Source organism: Haplochromis burtoni, unplaced genomic scaffold (genome assembly GCF_018398535.1).
Source record: "Haplochromis burtoni strain Fernald_Lab_line unplaced genomic scaffold, NCSU_Asbu1 Contig_1173, whole genome shotgun sequence".
NCBI classification, from domain to species: Eukaryota; Metazoa; Chordata; class Actinopteri; order Cichliformes; family Cichlidae; genus Haplochromis; species Haplochromis burtoni.
This window is the reverse complement of record NW_024583534.1, coordinates 5701-28208: the sequence shown is the minus strand read 5'-3', so window position 1 is coordinate 28208 and position 22508 is coordinate 5701. Positions and strand designations below refer to the sequence as shown.

General features: G+C 38.0%; 2 protein-coding genes across 3 annotated transcripts in view; both read right to left on the bottom strand.

Annotated features, from left to right (window-relative positions):
- The window catches only part of LOC102310350 (2-oxoglutarate dehydrogenase, mitochondrial), a 22358-nt gene extending 10216 nt beyond the window's left edge, over window positions 1–12142 (bottom strand). The window contains exons 1-7 of one of the 2 annotated variants that reach the window (XM_042216656.1): window positions 8984–12142; window positions 7417–7815; window positions 5642–5812; window positions 4170–4263; window positions 1764–1879; window positions 1398–1552; window positions 1121–1267 (exon numbers count right to left, since the gene is read on the bottom strand). In XM_042216656.1, the coding sequence (XP_042072590.1) occupies window positions 1121–1267; window positions 1398–1552; window positions 1764–1879; window positions 4170–4263; window positions 5642–5812; window positions 7417–7650 (917 nt within the window). In that variant the 5' untranslated portion in view covers window positions 7651–7815; window positions 8984–12142. The other variant, XM_005951970.3, reaches the window with a different exon arrangement.
- A 98-nt stretch (window positions 12143–12240) lies between these two features.
- Window positions 12241–21153, bottom strand: LOC102310862 (calcium/calmodulin-dependent protein kinase type II subunit beta; the record flags this gene model as incomplete). Its single annotated transcript, XM_014330976.1, is given in 4 exon segments — window positions 12241–16538; window positions 16702–16938; window positions 17041–17135; window positions 21078–21153. Coding segments are annotated over 3 exon segments (407 nt in total), but the record flags the coding sequence as incomplete, so codon positions are not given.
- Window positions 21154–22508: the final 1355 nt, after the last annotated feature.

Genomic DNA, 22508 nt, shown 5'->3' with positions numbered 1-22508 from the left:
AAGCTTGATTCGTCACTTCAGTGAACAGGTTGTGTGCTTTACACCACTGCATTGTTGGGTATTTTACTTGTAAAACCACTCTGACCTATGTATGTAGGGGAGCGTTATCCATGGGATGAACAAGCTTTTTCTTTTTATCTGAGGGTGTGACTGGGTCTGGAGTGCACTGGGATGCCAGGCTTGGAAAAATTATCTGAATTTCTCTGATAAACCTGCTTCAGCAGGGATGACAATGCTGTTCCATTTGTTATTCTGTTTCTCCCTGGTTGATTTCTGACCTTCTTTCTTGTGCATTTAAGAGCTTTCTTTACGTGTGTGTTTCCTTTCTTTCCGTTCTGCCTAAGAGGGAATGTGTTCTGCCTGGTGTTGCACAGTCCTGATTACCCCAAGAGTCTAGATTACCCACACTAAAAAACAAGATCAATCAAACCATCAAGGAACTCAGAACCAGACCCTGCAAGAATTTAGAAGAGGAACTTGCAACACTTCCACCTTACTGCATTTTAGAGGTATTGCACTGGAATTTTGTTGTTGCCCATCTTCTACCCCTCCTATACTTCTAACACCATCTCCAACAAAAAAGGCCTCAGAGTTTTATATTGGCACACCTTTGCAAATCTCTGCTTTAGTACTGTATCACCCCAAAAGAGCACTTTGCTCTCAGACTGCTGGTTTATTTGTGATTCCTTGGGTACTCAAAAGTAGAATGGGAGGCAGAGCCTTGAGCTTTCAGGGCTCTCTTCTGTGGAATAAGCTCAGAGTTTGGACTTGGGCGACAGACACCCTCTCTACTTTTAGGCTTAAAACTTTCCTTTTTAACACAGCATAAAATTTGGGCTGGATCTTCCCTTAGTTACCCTGCAATAGGAAGAGATTTCTTCCTGTTAAAAGGAAGTTTTTCCCTATCACTGTTGCCAACATGTTTACTCATAGAGGGTCATCTGATTGTTGGGGTTTTCTCTAGTTCATCTCTATTACTGTTGGGTCTTTATCTTACAATATAAAGTGCCTTGAGGCAGCTGTTTTTGTGATTTTTTGCTACATAAATAAAATTGAATTGAATTAGAACTGAATTTGCTGGGCATCGATATGCAAAAGGTAAAATTCATAGCCATGGCACCTGTGTGGCATTCCCATGATTACACTCTCCACTCCACTCTGACTGGACTTGTCAATGATGGTCTTCAGGGCTGGAACGAGCGACTCACAACCTTCCAGGCCAAAGCGCTTCTCTGAAGACCACTTCCTTTGGAGAAATTCCTCAAACCTGCAAAAAGTTGGTTGTGGTGTTTCACACTGTGGCTCGAACTTTACACTTCCATCAGACTGAGAAAGGCCTTTTAAACTTTTAGTTATTTGTTGAGGCGTACTAAGAAAGTGAAGAACCACAGACACACCTGGTTGACTGGATCATTCTGGCCAGTAGGGTCCTCTTCTCCTCCAGAGTGCACTGCATGACTCCTGGAGTCTCAAACTTCTGTCTGATCCATTGGCACTGTTCCATGTCATTAATAAACATAAACTCTACACCGATGTGTTGACAGTAAGCTCTCTAAGAGACAAAAAAAAGTTACGTTTGTATTAGTTTGGATAAAAAAGAGGTTCCTGTTACAACTTTTCTTGGCTGTGTGTATCTGCTGATATATGGGTATCTAAATCAGCATCTATATGGGTATCTATACCACAAAGACATTGGAAATCAAACAAGTTGGATCATCACATTCTGTGTTTAAAAAATAAGCATTTATATATATGATCCTTACCTCAAGGCGGTATATGATCTCTCTGAGAGGCAGAGCACTTTCATTCCCACCAATGAAGGTGGTAGTGGGAAGCCGGAACACCTTATCTAAGTCACTTTCAGCCAGCCCATAAATGCCTGCAGTGTAAACAATGAAATTAAAAATCTTTCTTTCAGCCCATCATCGCACAATATATGTAGGCTGTGAAATTGATAGGACAAAACCAAATGGCAACTTCTAGAATAGAAAAATGAGGCAGACAAACAATGGTACAGTCGACAGAAAACGTATGTATCGTGTTAGTGTTTCTGACATTTTAACAATACAGCCCATCCAAGATATAGTATTCCAGTTTAGGTGAGTGAAATTGTTATTAGCCTGTTACTTGGAACTGTGTATGTAGAAGACGCATCTGTACAGTTTGTAAACGCAGCTTCCTAACCAAGCCTTCCACCCTCTGGCCCAAATGTAACACTTTTGGCTTCAAAAGACCAACAATGCAACAGCTAAAACACTAAGGTAGAAGACTCTGCATGAAGAGTTGTTAGTTGAACAACAGCTACACATAACTTTTAGTGATCTTATTAGTTTGGGTAATTTTTTAATTGTTTCACTTTATTCTATCAATTTTGTATGTATGTGGGTTTTCTTTACATCTTATGTCTTATAAAGTACACAGCATTTTGAATTGCCTAACTCAAAGGTTCAGGGTAAAGCCACTTTTCACGCCTTTAAATTGCTTTTTATCTCTGGCATTTTGACTATTATAACAAAATGAATTAAATTCATTCACAAAGAAACATCAATGGTTTGCAATCTTTTTTAGTAAGTGGCTATAATATTTTTTCTTTGACTGAAAAATGCTTAAGTAAGTTTTGCAAAGATTTTTATCTTTACCCTGTGTGAATCCATATGAACTTAAACCCCTGTCTATAATATTTGCATTGAGCTGTACAGGGATTTGATTTGATTTAAAAATGACTGACATATCATATGTCCTTACAACCTGACCTGAACACAAGATGATTCCATTATTTCCCATTATGCAGTTCTCTTGACATAATCTCACAAGCAGCGAAAGCAGTTTGATCTTTGTGGATTAAACTGGTCAAGTCTTCCTTTAAGGAACATTTTAGCTTAAAATCTCAAATCTCTCTTTCTATCCTTTAATTCATCAGGGGCCAAAGCTCTTTTACAGCAGCTGCAGCATCAAATCTCAGCTGATTACATTCTCAAAATGACAGAGCTTTCTTTCTCAAAACCCCGAGGCTCTGAATTAACTCGCCAAACAAGGTCAGGCAAATCACCCCTTAATATCAGCATCCATGGTTTAAACTCCTGAACCATGGTCATTATGTAATATTAACTTTTCATTTAGCTTGGTTTTATGGGTCTGTAATTTCCTAATAACTTGCCTGGAAAGAAACAGATAACCTGTCATAAATACATAACTCTGTTATTTTTTTTAATGCTTTTTTTCCCTCCTTCTTTTTTAAAGCTCCAATCTATAGTCACAGAAACCACACATAATGAGAAGCAATGTACTTAAAGCTGAAGGTAGGTTAAGATTACTGGTCAAATGGTGCGCCAATGTAGTGAAGAGACACGGTCTAAGACGTCAGAGTGGCTTGTGTTTATCTAAGCATGCAATGTCCTCGTCACACCAAACCGTGATAAGACAAAACTAGATAGACAAGGGGCAGGGCAACTTGTTGTATCTATGTCTTTTTGTGCATCTCTGTCAGCAAATTAGTACAGAGTACTCTGCTTATCATGGGGGATTATTAATTCCATACATCCCAGTCAGCGTGTTACATAGGAGATCTTTAGACTTTTCTGCCTTTCTGAACTACCTCGCACAAAAAACCTAGCCTTGTTTTCTTTGATGATGTAACATAATCAAGTAGTTTCTGCCTGTAATCTAATCATAGTAACATTTTATTGAAGCACACTTAGATAAGCCTGTAAAAGTCCTGCTTGACCTCATTGGCCACTGAGCAAAGGTTGTCAGGAGCCAACAAGCACACCTTCTTTCATGGGTGACTTGCTGCAAGACAGTTATTATTAGTTATAGTTAGTTATAATATCAAAGAAGTATGTTTTATGGCAAATGCACATGCACTGACACTCATGTTTTCTCTCTGACAGACACACACACACAAAGCGTGGGCCTGTGATAGTAAATAAAAGAGGAGGGAGGCTAAAAGATAAGAAAGCAGGGTTGTCACATTTATAAAGAAAACTGAAAGGGTAAATGGGTCGGTGAAGGTACATAAGGAGTGGATCAGTGATAAAAGAGCAGTGGGACAATTAAAGGTATCAAATATATCATGACAAAAAGGATCAAAGTATAAAAATAACAGGAAAAGAAAAGCCAGCGGAAAAAAGAGAAAATGAATAAACATGCAACAGGATTATTGTTCTCACCGACGTTCTGGAAACCAATAGTACAGGGGGCATCGTCAAAGTCTACACAACTGATGTCCAGGGGATCCAGCTTGGCTATGTGATGCCCTCTTACCTACACAGAAGGGAATATGGCTCAATGCATCGATTATTGATACTGAAACTGTCCATTACTGTTTTTGGTGCACTGGGAAAATTGGAATTATAATGGTTATATGATATAATATGTTGTAAAGCTTGTGTTTAGGAGTTTGTCTTTGGGATGAACCCGTTTTTGTCTGAGTGTGTGGCTGGGTCTGAAGTACACTGGGATGTCGTGCTTGGAGATGATTCTCCTGAGTTTCTCTGATAAACCTGCTACATAGGGGATGACAATATTGTTGCGTTTGTCTTTCTGATCCTCCCTAGTTGGTGTCTTCTTTTCTGTGCATTTTTGCTGACTTGATGAAAACCCATTTAGGATAACCACATGTTTTAAGAGCTTCCCTTACATGTGTTTGTTCCCTCTTTTTCCCTTCAGGCTTAGAGGGAACATTTTCAAGTAGTAAATATATTTCAGTTCAATACTTTTCCTTGTGTCATTTCTCACTAATACACAGTTTATGGGTCTATGGTTTCTTTTATTTGTATGTGTGGACTGGATGGATTATTATTGACATCTGGTAAGAATATCATGCCAATAGCACCTTTAAAAATATTGACACAAACGTACACAGGTCCTGTACGTACGTTTGTGTCATTTTAAAACACAACAGCTCCCCATTCTGATGAGTTTCTAACACAATTTCCAAAGGCAGAAACTGTCTCTTTATATCCCATTATCAACTCAGACTTACATGAACAATGGTCCAATAATGCATAATGCATTGGTGTAGTCTTGGACTATTTGAGGGTTCTTAATAATGGAAACTAAGCATTCAATTTACAGATGAATCTTAGGTCACAACATTGCCAATTCGGGATGTAAGGCTGAAATTATGTCCACAATCAGTCATCTAAATTTTTGAAAAATCAAATACCATTTATTCCTCATTTGGTGGTGATAGCTGCTCTTGGTCAGTTTTCACGTTCACCTTGAATTTTTTAGAGTAAGGTTTTATAAACAGCAACTTAATTATTGACCATGGCATTGAACACCTGCCTCGCACTTTCCACAATCTACTAAAGAAAATATTGTGCAGTAGTTAATGGCAAAAGGAACTAAAGTAGAATTACTTTTAGTGTACCGTGTCAGAGTAAAACACCAGACTGAAAGTTGTTAATCTTTTGTTTTTTCCTTTATGAATAAACTGAAAAGGCTTACTTTAATTTTGCTTCCTTATCATTTCACTGCAGATTATAGCAGAGAACTGATGATATATGTGAAGTGGGTTTTACTATCTTTGCATTTTGTAACACAGTCTGTGTCACTTCCAGAAACTAAAATGAAAAAAAAAAAACCCTAACTCTACAATAATGAGAGACAAAACATTTTCTGTGTGGTTGCAGTTAACCTGGTATGCTCGAATAAGTGAGTGTACGGCTAGATGATCCTCCACCAGCTTCTCCACACTGGGTTGAGTCCCCACCAGTCTTTCTGAAGTCCTACTGAGGTGTGGTGGGCCCTGATAGGCTGCACCAGGCGGAGCCCCAGCACTGGCATTACGGAAAAACACATCCCAGGACTGCATAGAGAAAGAAAGAGACAGTTTACTCAGCAATATGCTAACTAGTCACATGAATTAATAGCCTGTCACCAACGTAGTTAGGTTAAACAGTGATTACTAAGCAAGACTCAAGTCAAGTCACTGTTATCTGGAGCATTTGCCATAACTGGCAATGAGGCAAGATTTACAAAAATCAGTGTAGGTAAAATGAAAACACATAACTTTTTGAAGGCAGTTTACTCACACTCCTGTAGAGATTAAGAATGAATTGTACCTCAAGTTAATATCCGTGTGAGGGCAGGAGAGTGACTACTTCTTGCAATTTAGTGTGAGTCACTACATTACGAGCTTTTCACCATGTACCTAGTGCATAGCGTACAGTGATTCTCCCAGGCTGACTAAGGGAATCCACATTTTAATTTATCAATGTAAGCATTTTGGTTGCTGCTATACTTTTATTTTGGAGGAGAGTCAGAGAGGAAAGCAAGGGTACGGTACCATGTCTACCAAACAAGTTGAGAAACTATGGCTCCACCCACACATATCTGCTTATTAGTGTTAAGTAACTACAACTGTACTCACCTCAATGGAAGCACAAACTTCTGGATAATCTGTACCTTACTGCAGGACCAAATTAGATGCAGTAAGGCCTAGGAGCCAGCTATTGGCTACAACTACATCACACTTGACTTTCAACTGACAAGATGAGTTATAAAACAAAATCTCAGACTGTGCAGTTTTTATAACGGGGGAAACTATCAATAGACACCAAAATTGTTTTCTGGACTGGACAATAAACATTTTTAATGTTGTTCGGCTGGCCACTTAACCATGGAATTCTATGTGAACTGACTAATTTATGCAGGCAACTTCAAGTTGCCACTCCAGGAACTACAGTTTTTTGCATTTCATCATGTAGACTGGAGTCATAGTGCACACTCTGTGTGATGTCTAAGTGAGAATAGCCTAAGTGAGAATAGTGCAGGTAGTTGTCTATTGCATTTACACTGAGTGTGTCATGTATCCTTTACACTCTATTCAGGCAGCTCCATCACCTAAATTCCAGGATTTCCACTAATAATGTGTCTTCAGTGGATTGTCACTGTGCAACATGTCAAGAAGTACAGGTGTGGACAATTTTGTGTCTTGACGATCATGTGTGAAAATTTTGTATTTTCAAGTTTTAGTAAAATTGTCAACTTTCTTTCTTTACATGTGTATTTAGTGGTCATTATTTATGTACTTATTTATTATTATTTTCCATTTTTCGACCTCCCCTCCAGCCACCACCAACATCCCAATTTATTTTCAAAATCTGTTTCTGTTTATCTTTTTAAATTTCATCATAAATTTCTGCTCCTTTATACAAATTTAAACACTGTGTCATAGTCACCTTTTCAGTTATGGGTTAATCACCATCATACTTTGGTCCCATGCCAGGCAACCTAATACCTGTCTGTAACTGATGGAGGTGGAGTTATTTTTCACTGTTATGTATTCATTATTAGGTCATCTCTGCCGACCAAGACACTTGGTTGGTTTTACATGCAGTTTCATATTTTAAACATATATAATTGCAGAAATGACAACGACATCAAACACAGAATTAAATTCATCTGTACCTTGTGTACACTCTTTGGATTCTCCAGCCATGTGTAGTACATCTCCTCCACATAGTTAGAGCTAGTGCCATTAAGAAAGGGTTCACTAGCTAGAGGTGTGTTCAGGTGCCTTGCGGGCTGAGATGTCCTTAAGCCCTGTTTAACTGCCAACGGTACAGGCTTTGATAGGCTCTGGGCCATTTGTACAGCCGTTAAAGGCCAAAGCCTTACAACCGTAGTCCTTAAGCGGTGCATAGCAGCAGATGAGTCACAGTTCTGCAGGACCACTCTCCTGGACAAGGAGATCCTCCAGGCTAATCAGCAGCTGCCCGTCTTCAAATCCATCTGGCTTGCTGAAATGGAGAGATTGGCTTATCTGCAGACACTGCCCCTTTTCGTCTCTCAACTGTCCAATGGATCCTGCAGATTCCAAATATAGATTTTGTAATTGAGCAAACCCAATAAGGCTAATATTATATATATTTTAGTGGAAAAACACATGGTAGGGCCAAAAAATTTTTATTCAGTTTCTCAGTACTTGTATGTGAATGAAGTGCTAGTTGTAAATTCAGGTATGCATTTTGCCATATGTAGCTGCAGAGATTACTTAAAAATTCTGAAAATGTGATATGTACCATAGGCAGCATATGGACTAAGGCCTCAATTATTTCAGAAAAGACTGGGGAAGGAGTCCAAGACTACCATACATGCTAAAGAAGCAGAGGGTTGCTAACAAGCACAGAAAAGTGGCTAACAATTTGTGATTTCCTTACCCCTAAATCTTGGTCAATATTTAAAAGGTGAACAACAAGAAGTACTTTTGCAACCAGGCCCCTGCTCACCATTAATGAAAAATGCAGGTTTAGGGGGGATCTCTAGAGGCAAGATGTGCCCCATGTTTATACGGCCTATGACTTAGTTATAAGGTTTAAGACTCAGCATTTAGCTATTATATTCAAGCCTTAGATTTAGTTATGGTTTTCAATATTATAAGTTATACAATATAGGGACACTATTCACACACTATATGCACATACCCCTATTAAATGTAGGCCTAACGCTAACGGTTGCAAAATGTTGCAGTTTATTTCAGCAAGCAACAAAGCATGTCAAAAATAATAGCTTTCACTTTTAAAGACACCTTAGTAGTTCCTAAAACCTGGACTTTAATCTTTAGCAGATTTTACTGAAAAAGAGAATGTATGGCTTTTGGTGTATTCCTAGTCATTACTTTTTAGCATTTTATGGCAATCTAATTGAATGTTTCTATGAGCACAAGTTAAGCAGTAAGACAACACAGAGGAATTTAGTTACGAAAAATAACACTGGCGCGGGTTAACAACACATCTAACGGGTCTTTCCAGGAAAAAAAGTAAAATTAAGTTCACTGAGGGACGGCATAAAGCCTAAACACAGACAACAAGCCTCGTAACCTTAAAATCTGCATTCAGTAAATACAATCCCAAACACAAAGCAAGAACACTTCAAAAACCGTACTATCACTATGAAGCATTAATCAGGTTCAAAGTAAAGTTTCCCGTTAAATAAAGCTTTTAGGATAACACTTCTTTTGTATCGAGTTTGTTACCTTTTCCACCGTCTCGTAGGCGCGTTTGACGCCTTCCCCGGAGCCTCCCGTGTTGTAAATGAGTGAAAGTCATTGGTCCTGTCGTAGACTAAAGTCTGTGCGCGAGCGTGTGTGTCGCGCGCGAGCGCTGTCTCGTTCCTGGTGCTGAAAAGCGTCCTGATAGTGAACTCTTTACAAATACTTGTTTAAGCAAGCAACAAAGAAAACGTTTTCGTTCTCTGGTGTTCTCGGCCTTGCTGAACGCAGGGTTAGTTTTGTCTGTTCAACTCAAATGATATGCATGTTTAAAATGCGCCTAATGTGGGCAGAGATGTAATGAATGGATAACTACATCTCGAATGTAGTCACATTTAAACAAAACCAAAACATTTTTTGTGGTGTTTTTTTTATTACATAGAAATATATATTTTTCTGATTACAGTAAATTTCATTACTGATGAAAACCGCACGAGTACACATACAAACACTCAAGAGATGACTATAACTCTAAGAAAAAAGAGGTGTTAAAAGTTATGTGTTGGTGTAGAAGGCTGATACTATCACCCTTTGAGTCACAACGTCTGGTTGGTAAAAAAAAAGCAGAATTTCTAATTATCGCATCTTGTTTCATGAAGAAAAATATACCTGTATTAAAATCTGAAATTCATATGGCTCACAGTATATAATCAAAGTACTTCAAAGCAGACCTTAAGTAAAAAAGCATTTTATCCCTCAGCTTATTAATTTGTTCTCAGACAGGCTCCGATACCTCTGCACCACTGACTTTGATGTTAATATGTATTCATGTAATTGGTGTTTTGGCAACACAGCTTAATTCATGATGCTAATGAAGTATTTGCAACACTAAAGGCAGACACAGAGGAGACAAGAAAGACATTCACACATATGCTTCAGGTGGTGGTGACACAGATTTTCAGCCACTTCATTATGTAAACTTGGATCTCACAGCACAAATAATTAACATAGTAATACCACTCTGCATTCAAAATAGAATAAATGCATTTACACCACTGCCAGAAAATGTTTTACATTTCATGAAAGCTTTATTTAATTAAATATTTAATTAAACGAATTGCAAACATAACAGAAGTTTTGCCCTTTAAACTTTCCTTTAATAAAAAATCATCGATCTGCAGCCTTGCTGAAGCTACTGCAGACAGCTGACTACCTCTTCTCTGAAGAATTCTTGCCTTGTTTGGCTCTGTACTTTAAAACAATGGACGTCATTAACAATCAAATCCGGGCATAACACATGAACATTTCACACCTCAATTTTTTTTGTAAAGAAAACAAAATACTAAATAAAACGACAAAGCCTTAAAAATCGCAAATATATTCTCCTTATCTAGTCTTTAATTAAACACGACTTTTATCAGTTTCTTGGTACTATCCCATGGATGCTGGGAATATCATTTTTTGTGTGTGCATGTGTGTCTCTATCTCCTTTCAGGCTGACAGATCACATGTTCCTGGTTCTGTACTGCTGTTTGTGATGTTTTATTTTTTATTTTTTGTTATTGTTGTTGTTTTTTATGGTGTGCTAGTCTTTTTCTTGTTTTTCAGGTTGAAAAACCTGGTCCTGGATGAATAAGAAAGTGCATCAAGATTTCCATAGCAGAAGCCAAGAGGAGAAATGGCCTGTTTTCCAAAGATCCATGCAAAGATCACAAGGTGTGCTTTCAGCTACAAGTGAATAACAATACAAGGGCAGATCCTGCGCTGAAATTGAGTAATGCTAGAAGAGCATTGAGGAAAACAGGCATCACACAATATCAATACTGGTGTACCTAAGAGCAGAGAACAGCAGCCTCCAAGATCAATCTCTCAGAACCAGCATTGCAACATTGCAAATACTACTACTACTACTACTACTAATAATAATAATAATAATAATCATAATAATCATAATGATGCTGGTGCAAGAGTACTAGAAAGAGAGATTATATTAGCTTTTTTTCATTCTTGAATTTAAAATCCTTCTAAAACTCTGGTTTTCTTCCACAGTGTGTCTTTTATCGTGTCATCCTCCCCTCACCCCTAACCAGTTATATATTGAAAAACTTTCCTTGATGTCTGCCACTGCGATGGTTACTGTATCCTGTACAATGAGGTCGCTATTGTCTCCTCTTAGATTCGTACCCACCCTCTCTCCCTTTTTCAAATAATTCACTTCTTATGGGGATCTGCCTGACCCAGGAACTGGCACCAGTCCCCTCTGAGGCCGTCCCCAAACCACAGCCTCAATTTATGCTCAAGCCATCTGCCATTAACAACAAAAATGTTAGCAAACCTAACATTTGTGTAGGTTTTCACAAGCATGTGATCCCAGCTAGTGAATTACTACTTTTTTTACTGCAATTTTAAATATGTTTCTACTGTATTTCACTATAATCCGTGACATTAAGGTATTTGCAAAAGGTGAGTTTTATCTCCCTAAATTTAATATATTTCAATTTGATTTATTTATTTAGCTCCAATTTACAAAAGCAACCAAATTAGGGAACTTAACTCTGTAAGCTGAAAAACCTTACATTAATATACACTCATATGAAATCCATGGCATGTTGAAACAGTAGCTAGCACTGCCGCCTCACAGCAAGGTCTTCGATTAGAATCCACCGTCTGGCCGTGGGTTTGCATAGGTTCTCTCTGGGTTCTCCGGCTGTCTTCAATAGTCCAACCACATGCTTTTAGTGAGGTTAGGTTAATTTCCAAATTGCCCATAGTTGTGAATTGTTGTCTGTCTCTCTGTGTTGGCCCTGTGTCAGACTAGGGGTGTACCTAGCCTCTTGCCCTATGGCAACTGTGATAGGTTTCGCCCCACTGTGACCCTAAATTGGATAAGTGGAAGAGAATGGGTAGAGTAAGAATTCCAGCAAAATAAAATGATGTTTAGTATTTAACAACAGATTACATTTTCTATCCTTGTCTGCAAAATTAATAAATTAATAAATATATAATATATAAGTGAGACATTTACCCTGAAATGCAACAAAAGAGATGTAACTTTACACCTTTAAAACATTCATGAGTAAATCTACTTTTCGAACTTTCCTTTAATCACTGTGGTGGTTGAGATGTTTTTACTGACCCTTCAAACTTTGCCTTCTAAAAATACTTGCTGGAATATTCTAATATTCTGTTTAGAGGAAATACTGACATTTATTCATGTAACATTTTAAAGCACTAAAAACACAAGGAAAACTGAAACAACACGGGGTTCTTTCTAATGTTGTGAGTTGAGATAAGACGGAATAGTAGAGTGGACAATTTTATTAGTTTACACACTGATTACATCTGATCACACTTTAATATTGATCATCATCATATAATAAATACAAAAAGTACATGATAAAAGCTTTGTTTCACATACAGTCATCACCATCATCATCATTCATATCATACTTGCTCACATGAACACAGAAGAAGAAATGATAAGGATCTATCAATACATTTAAATTTTTCTTTATAGCTGAAGCCTAAGATTAACACCCAGGCCCAAACCTAGCTATTAAGTAAGAAGGTACAGCTTTCAAAGAGGGACACTAATTCTAAGTAACCAATCCAATTAAAGTACTGATAGCATTGACATTTGGTTTGACCAGGAAGGGAAATTCATGGCTTTATCCTAAAGCCATAGCTCTGGAGTTTCACTGATACTAATGGTTTAAAAAACAAAAAAACAAAAACAACCTGAAAACTGTCTGATGATGCATAATTCCCCATTTCATTTTATAATGTAAATAATTAGTAATTAATAAAATACTGTTTTGAATGACTGTTAATAATGTGTTGAAATCACTCAAAAGGTTTTGACCTTTTGATACAAGACACTACTCGTGCAAAATGTGAAACACTAAATCGCAGCCTTGGCTTGGCAAGCTCACCATGCGTCTCTCCAAATTTAGGTGCTTAATGTGTTTTTGTTTTTAAATCTTCTTCTAACTTTTATGATTCAATGCAACAAGTATTTGAAAGCAATATTTCTTTATTTTACATCATGAATAGCATGGATGGTGAGAAGCATTACATTGTGAATTGCTGGTATGCCCATACATTTACCCAAGTAGATGGTGTATTTTACAACACCACTTAGTACCTAAGGTTTGATTTCTTAGTGTTGTGAGAAGCACAAAGTTATCTTTCTAATACATTTTTCTTTAGTTTACTTTATAAAATCATATATGGATATTTTAATATTTCATGATAATTGGTTTCCTTTCTCCATTAGGTGACAAGCTGGAACCAGCAAATTTTTATAGTTTTCTTTGAAAACCACTTCCATGATTTGATCTTTCCAGTCATCGTCCTGCGATGATTCAACCAGTCGTTTAACCTTTACTGTGTATGTGATATTTGAAGGATCAAACTAGGAATGTTCTATACTATTTGTTGAGTGAGCTAAAGTAATTTGACAATATTGTGAATATGTCCTAAAATAGACCAGCTCAATGCTTTATCTGAAAGTCTGTATAAGCCTGTTTTAAATCTTCAGCATTTTTCTTCTCACATTCAATAATCATGTATGTACTTTAATCCTGTAGTCAGTCTAAATGTCAAGCTTCAAGAAGTTGATGCCCCCTCAAGGACAGAAAGTTAGATCGTTAAGGGAAAATACAGCAAACAACACTAGATATTTGTTGTATTTTCCCAGATATTTCTGGGAGATATTGTAAAAATAAAGGATTTGACATTCTACCTAATATTTTGGTTTTACTCACAAACATTGAGGGGTGGCTGTTGCTCAGGAAGTAGACCAGGTCATCTACTAATGAGAAGGTCCATGCCAAAGTATCCTAAGGCAGGTATCCTAAGCTGCCCTCCAATGCGTTCATTGGAGTATAAATGTTCAATAAAAAGGCACTTTGGCATCAAAAAAAGTCCTTGGGTAAATGAGGCAAGCTGTGTAAAGCGCTTCGAGTGCTTAAGTAGTGCAAAAAAACCACTATTTCCAAACCAGTCCATTTCAAATTTCATTCCTGCCTGTGTGTTGAATCAATGTCCTGGAAAAACTGTGTAAATTTTTGTGATTTAGACATTACACACAAATATTTGTAAATATATATAAAAGAAACTCTGCTTAGTGCTTGAAATAGAAGTAATAATGTATGTGTGTGCGCAAGACACCGTTGTCTTTTACAAATATGTCAAGTGACTTTTCCATATTTCCACATGTTAAAACCTTCTTGTTTTAGGTCAGCCACAGCTCTACAAGAGTAAGGACAAAGTGAAAATTAGGGCTTTATGGAAAAGGAGGACCTTTTTATGAATTCTGAAATACAGTAAGTCGTTCCTGTTCATGTCTCCAGACTAGAGAAAAACTAAAGTTTATACATAAAAAATGAGAGAGTGACTCTATGTTCTTATTCCAAAACGTACAAATGCAACTCTGGAAGATTTATTATATAATTTTCAATTTCACTTTTACTCTCTTTTAGTCTTTTTTTTTTTTTTTTTTTTTAAATATCTGTCACTTTATGGGGTAAATGTTCTTTTGTTTTCATCAATAGCTGTCTGTGTATCCTGCTCCAATCTGCTTGGCAGGCAGCTGTTTAAGGCTCCATAACTTTAGTGGTTTACACATTTGCCTCCCAAGTGAAAGGTCCCACACACGATGTGTAAGGAGCAGCAGAAAATTCTTTTTCAGCTTTCCTTTTTCTCTTAAATAGCTTTCAGCTAAGTCACAAATTATGACACAAGAGCATAATGTTACCATATTTAAATGCTAATCATGCGGAAGGACAAGTAAATATTAGCTTTGTTGGGTTGTATCTGTACACTTTTGTGAAAATGTGACAAAATGCAATCCTTTAAGAATTCCCCTGTACCTTGATACAATCCTCCTATACTCACTGACTAACCCAATAATCAAAGAAATGCATTTTATAAGATGAGAAAGGTTTTAGAGATACATGTTTTTTGTACAGGGACAGAAAAATGTTAAAACAGACTGCTACTTTTATAGCACTTTTCTATTCTATTTCAGCACTTTCTTACCACAACTCTCATTCATATACACATCCATGTCTTTTTCTATGCCTAAACACATTTAACCAAAAATTCAGATGGATGCAATTTAAGATTTAGTATCTTGCCACGTGGAAGTAGAGGAGCCAGGCATTGAACTGGATCAGGTTGTGTTCTAATAGGTTGTCTATTAACCTTCCGGTTAGTAGATGACCTGCACTAATTCCTGGGCCACAGCCACCCAAAGCAAAAACTGACAATTAAAATATGGTTTTAAATGACCACATAATTAAAACAAACTTTGATTTCACTTTGGGAACTTTGACCTTGGCTTTCTTTTAAATCCAAAGTCTAATTTAATTATTGCAATCAAAAGTAATAACCACACACCCTTGTGTTGAGTTTAAGTTGTCACCTTTTACATTAGTCAGGTTCCAATAAGTTAAATCAAAAATGATCATTTAAGGTTTTGGTTGTTGCCTTTGAAACAGTAAAGAACCTGGGCCCAAATATTACTGAGGAAGGGCATATTCTGTCATGGTCACCAGAATCCTCATATACTACACTGTCATGTCAACAAAAACAGTTTATGCACTTAGAAATCCAGAAAGTAGAGGCCGCAGATTATAGCTCACCAGCAGTGCAAAAAAACAAATAAAACAAACAAACAAACAAAAAAAAACCAACAGAAAATGCACGACAACACCCCATTTACCAAATGCATTAATGTGGAATATCATGCAATTAAATACCATCAACAGCGTAACTGTAGTTAAGTCACCACGATAAAACTGGAAATTTACATAAACATTGGGATATTTCAACATTTCAACCATAGTTTCAGTAGTTAACTTGCAATGTTCAGTACATAAATATGAGTTAAGAACAACAGTAACATCTTAGCATGCTGCATGGTTTTCACTGTCTCACAGAGTGGTTGGGGGTCGTGAGGGATGAGGAATGGGGTAGTGGGGAGTTAAACACCCAACAAATGAATTAAATTAATTAATTAATTAATTGTGTTGTGCTGTGCTGTTGCACAACACAATGAAATTCATAATAAAATACACCCACCAGACTCTTTGTGTGAGACACGTGATACTGATTGTTCATTTCACACAGGCAGCCTTAGTCGTGCAGAACAGCCACTGCTAATGACAACACAGGAAGGAATCATGCATTGTCATAAAAAAGAAGAAAGGATTAAAATGGATAATAAATAGACTGTACAGTTGAAAGAACACAGAGACAGACGGTGGCCATAATTATACTAGAAGTAACAATAGGAAGGAACAATAGCTTTTTTGTTTGCTGTAGGCAGGCTGAAGAGTTACAAGAGTTTAATGTTGTAGCTGATGTGTCCTCTGCTGTCAGAAGATGGGAGCACTGCTATTACTGTCTGCTGTTGTCGAAGTTGTACAGGGAGAGAGAGAAAGAAGTGGGTGTGCAGAGTGCAGGAGCATGACCACAATCCCCAAATCAGATTCCTTCAACCCCACCACACATCCACCTGCACCTCTCTCTCAGTGCTGCTTCTTTCTCTGTGATTATCTGCTCGTTACTTTTCTGCTCTGCCTCCTCAAAATGCCTGGAAAAAAGTATTTACACCCATTCAGATTTTGCATATTTATTTTTTGTGCTGCAGATATACATTTGTTCCCATGAAGCTATATTTAATAACCCCGAATGATTGAGTGAAAACACATTTTTATAAATGTTCATCGTCTGCGTGAATGCTATTGTTGTCCTACCTCACCCCTGCAGCGGGGCAGAAGGAGCTCCTGAGCAGTGGAAGTGGACATTTTGCCACCGGCTGTCCCTGCGGTGCCATACCCTGGTCTCTTCTGATTGGCTTGAGCGAGGACGGCCCTGGCCATCCACGAACTGCGTCAGGCGGATGTAGGCGATGCAGGCAGCATCGTCCCCAATTATATGCACATGGGGGTTAAGGATGGTGGTGTGGATAGGTTTGCTGTTCTTTGAGAGGACTGATGGGAGACAAATAGTCCACTTAGCGATGAATATTAAATATAGATGTATCATATATTTTACATTTTCAAAACATCAGTAGTAGATTGAACTAGTCTTACGATTGTCAAAGTAAAATCTGTGGAAGTCCATTCCCTCCACCAGATTTCCCAGCCCCTCAGGTTCAAATGAGGTCAGACCAGGGTCGCAGATCTTCCTGTTAGTCAAGATATATTTTTACACAAATGACGCACGGAATAATTTAAACAGTTCTGTAACAATATTTTAGCAATGCTATATATCTCATAGTTAAAACATTTAAAAAAAATTTATAACACTGACAAGGAAACCTAAAATTCTGCCCACGTCTGTTTAAGCAGTTACAGTTACTGTTTCATAGTTCTGACTTAGCATGTCAAAATTATTGCTTACTAAGTAACAACCATTACAGACCATCTCACAACTGCACCCAGGTTTGTTAATACAGTAGTTTCTTTTCATTTATGCATTTATGATGCACCTTCCAAACTGTAACAATATTAAACAATGTATACACAATTAGTAAAGATATTATAGAGCTTATAATTTTGCTCTATCATGCTCCTCCCTCATGAAATGGGATCAAATGTTAGAGTCACACTTCGAATAACAATAATAATAATAATAATAATAATAATAATAATAATAAATATAGCGATAAAAACAACAATCATTGTCACAAAATACTAAATGGAAAACCTTTAACCTCTTAATTTAAACCCTTTCCAGTATTTCTTATCTCATTTCATTTTATCCTACATTATATTTCACTAATAACAATATACATCACTTACAGTTTAATTTCTTGGCACTATCATATGGACGCTGGAGAATCTTTTTTTTTTCACTGCAGCGAGTACGTTTTTTTTTTATCTTAGTTCCCTTTCCCAATGTGTGTGTGACGCTCAGTTTTGCAGCTGCTCTGTCAGGTGGATTCTGTTCAACTGTGTCTCCTCCTTAGTATATAAAATGGTGTAAAAAAGTGTTTGCCCCTTCCTTATTTCCTATTTTTGTATGTTTGTCACACTTAAATGTTTCAGATCATCAAACTAATTTAATTATTTAGACAAAGATAACACAAGTAACCACAAAATGCAGTTTCTAAATGACGTTGTTTATTATGAAGGCAAAAAACCCCCAAACCTACATGGCCCTGTGTGAAAAAGTGATTTCCCGCTAAACCTATTAACTGGGTGGGCCACCCTCAGCAGCAACAACTGCAATCAAGCATTTGCTATTACTGCCAATGAGTCCTTTACAGCACTGTGGAGCAATTTTGGCCCACATATCTTGGTGGAATTGTTGTCATTCAGCCACATTGGAGGCTTTTTGAACATGAACCACCTTTTAAAGGTCATTCCCCAGCATCTCAATCAGATTCAGGTCAGAACTTTGACTGGGCCACTCCAAAGAGTTCATTTTGTTTTTCCGAAACCATTTAGAGGTGGATTTGCTGGTGCATTTTGGATCATTGTCCTGCTCCAGAACCTAGGTGTGCTTCGGCTCGAGGTCATGAACAGATGAATGGACATTCTGATAAGGATATTTTGGTAGACAGCAGAATTCACAGTTCCATTTACCATAGCAAGTCTTACAGGTCCCGAGGCAGAAAAACAGCCCCAGACATCACACTTTTACCACTATATTTTACTGTTGATATGATGTTCCTTTTCTGAAATGCTAGATGTAATGAGACATACACCTTTCAAAAAGTTATACTTTTGTCTTATCAGTCCATGGAGGAATTAACCAAAAGTCTTGGAGATCATCAAGATGTTTTCTGGCATTTCCCTCTTGTCTGTCATTTTATGTGTCAGTCAGTTCTAGCCCTGCCTTGTTACCATTTTTGCTTTTTTTCATCACCTGTTTACAAGCAAATAAAGCTGTGATTCTGAGTTTAGTTCTTCTATAACCTTCTAAATACCAAAGTACGTATTGTAGATTCCAAGTAAATCTTTTTCTTAGGATTGTCTATGCAATCCTAAGAAAAAGATTTATTTGTAGACAATATATTGTGTAAACTGACTGAAATAGAAGTCTATGCCAGGGTGCTGTAAGGAGAATTTGTCCGCTAGTGAACCTCGGATACAGGAGGAACAATGCGGTTTTCGTCCTGGTCGCGGAACACTGGACCAGCTCTTTATCCTCTCAAGGATACTTGAGGGTGCATGGGAGTTTGCCCAACCAGTCTACATGTGTTTTGTGGACTTGGAGAAGGCATTCGACTGTGTCGACTGTGTCCCTGAGGCCATGGTTCTCAACCGGAAAAGGGTGGAGTGCCCACTCCGGGTCGGGGATGAGTTCCTGCCCCAAGTGGAGGAGTTCAAGTATCTCGGGGTCTTGTTCGCAAGTGATGGGAGAAGGGAGCCGGAGATCGACAGACGGATTGGGGCTGCAGCTGCAGTAATGCGGACACTGCACCGGTCCGTCGTGGTGAAGAGGGAGCTGAGTGTAAAAGCGAAGCTCTCAATTTACCGGTCGATCTACGTCCCTACCCTCACCTATGGCCACGAGCTGTGGGTAGTGACCGAAAGAACGAGATTGCGGATACAAGCGGCAGAAATGAGCTTCCTCCGAAGGGTGGCTGGCCTCTCCCTTAGAGATAGGGTGAGAAGTTCAGCCATCCGGGAGGGGCTCAGAGTAGAGCCGCTGCTCCTCCACATCAAAAGGAGCCAGCTGAGGTGGTTCGGGCATCTGACAAGGATGCCTCCTGGGTGCCTCCTGGGTGGGATGATCTGATATCCTCGTGTCCGTGTTGTTCTCACATCATCATAATAAATGTTGTTCCAGGTTCAACATTGCAAGTGACCAATCACATTGTTGTGACGTCCCCCTTTTGTGCCTTTGAAAAATACAGCCATAAAAAAATCTACTTCACTTGCGAGAAGAGAAACCACTTCTGTCCGCCGATCCAGGAACTTGAATTCTTTGAATTTCAGGATACTTTTCTTTAATAAACAGTAAGCATTATACATATTGTCCTTACACACGCGGTTTCCCGGTTTTTGAAGGCGTTTTTTTCGAGGTCGTGGGTGACGTCAGGAGAAGATGATTGGTCACTTGCAATGTTGAACCTGGAACAACATTATTTATGATGATGAGGGAACAACGCCAACACGAGGATATCAGATCATCCTCCTGGGTGAGGTGTTCCAGACATGTCCCACTGGGAGGAGGCCCCGGGGCACCCCCAGGACACGCTGGAGAGATTATATCTCTCTGCTGGCCTGGGAAAACCTTGGTGTTCCCCCGGATAAGCTAGAGGAGGTGGCTGGGGAGAGGGAGGTCTGGGCTTCTCTGCTTAGGTTGCTGCCCCAGCGACCCGGCTCCGGATAAAGCAGAAGAAGATGGATGGATGTTGTGTAAATTTAATTTAGTATTTAATTTTTCTCATTGTGTATCATGACTTCAGCTGAATCTTATAACTGTGATTGAGCAAGTCAAATATTTAATTCAGTTAAAATTTTAAATTAAAAAAAAAAAAACAATCTCACTTTCAATTTTGAACTAATTACTAAAGATTGTGAAATTAGTAGTTCATACTCCACAGTTTAGTGGTTTAAACAGTCACCTAACAAGCAAAAGTTTCTTGAACTGATCATGGTTGTAAATTTTTGAAATTTTATATTACTATCTTTTGAATGTGACTCAGTATGACATACAATTACTATGTCTTTGTAGTTCCACTTCCAATTTAGAATTACAAATCTTACTCAAAGTAACTCAGACTTATTTTTGAGCTCTGTGAGTAACTGTTGTATTGTTTTTGCTTATAATATAATTGCTTTTTTAAACTCATGCATACATTTTAATCTGTGTCACCTTTCTTTGTGGAAATGGGTTTCCATCACTCTAGGTACACTTTAACCACCCCTCCCCACTCTACGTCAGAAGCATTACTCTTAATTATACGGCAGGTAGAGAGGGGAAGAGAGGATAAAACAATGACTACAATTACTCTTTAATCTTTTAATACAACATGTTTTTATGTCAATCAGATTAATGGTTCTCTGTGGTTGATGGAGAGCTTTAATGTCCACTTAAAGAGCTAAAATTGTACTCTTGCAGCAGCTGTTTAAAAAATCTTTTATGGAACCAGAAGGATGTGCATTGGACTTACGCGTAGGCCTCAAAGTCTCCATTGTTGAGAGCTTCAATAAGCTGCTCTGTGATCTTTATGATTTCCTGTTTGCGAGCTGCAGAGAAGAAACAAAAAGTGTGAGAAAATCTGATTGTATCCCAAGTGACATTTCGGCTTCACTGTGAAGCTACAGTGTACTAATGTTCCAATGTACGGATGCAAAACTCGGCTCATGACACTGAAAAATTGAATGCAAATCAGTTCACACTTACCTATGAGCTTGCTATTCATTGTAAATGTTATCAGTCATCGCTTTCTCATCTGAGGTTACAAGTGAAAACTCCTTCATGTTGCTAAACATAAAAACTACTTCACTACTTAGATCCTCCCCTACATATCCCCCATTTTTTAAAATGCTTCCAACTGCTCTGTAAAGGCGATGAATTGCTCGCTACCATCCATCATCCATCATATCTCTTGTTTGCATGTGAGGCTGCTTGAGCTCATCAAGCTATTCTTGTCCCAGCTCTTCAGATGAGATTTACTGTGTCCCTTTCCCCTCGCTTCCTCCCTACACTGAGAGGAAGGCTTAGCTTGCTCTAATTGTCCCTCTTCCTCCCTCCCTCTCTCTCTCTCTCTCTCTCTCTCTCTCTCTCTTTCCCCACCTCTTTCAGTCTCTCCACCTCTCTGTTTTTAATTTTGCTTTGTGCCTCTGTTTATCAAAAATTCAGCTCTGCACTTCAAAACCCCAGTTTATTGTCTATATCAATACTCATGAAAAATTAGCAACATGCAAATGTTACTGCTGTTTTCAAAAATATACTTATATCTCAGATGAACAACAAAACATAACACATATATATATATATATATAAGAAAATAAGCCAATTGCAGAAGCAGTAAGTGCAGAATTAAGCACCTTGCTGCTATTTACCTTCTAAATCATAACAATAATAATATTTGTGTACTTATATATATATATATATATATATGTATGTATATATATATACAGTGGGGCAAAAAAGTATTTAGTCAGCCACCGATTGTGCAAGTTCCCCCACCTAAAATGATGACAGAGGTCAGTAATTTGCACCAGAGGTACACTTCAACTGTGAGAGACAGAATGTGAAAAAAAAAATCCATGAATCCACATGGTAGGATTTGTAAAGAATTTATTCGTAAATCAGGGTGGAAAATAAGTATTTGGTCAATAACAAAAATACAACTCAATACTTTGTAACATAACCTTTGTTGGCAATAACAGAGGTCAAACGTTTACTATAGGTCTTTACCAGGTTTGCACACACAGTAGCTGGTATTTTGGCCCATTCCTCCATGCAGATCTTCTCGAGAGCAGTGATGTTTTGGGGCTGTCGCCGAGCAACACGGACTTTCAACTCCCGCCACAGATTTTCTATGGGGTTGAGGTCTGGAGACTGGCTAGGCCACTCCAGGACTTTCAAATGCTTC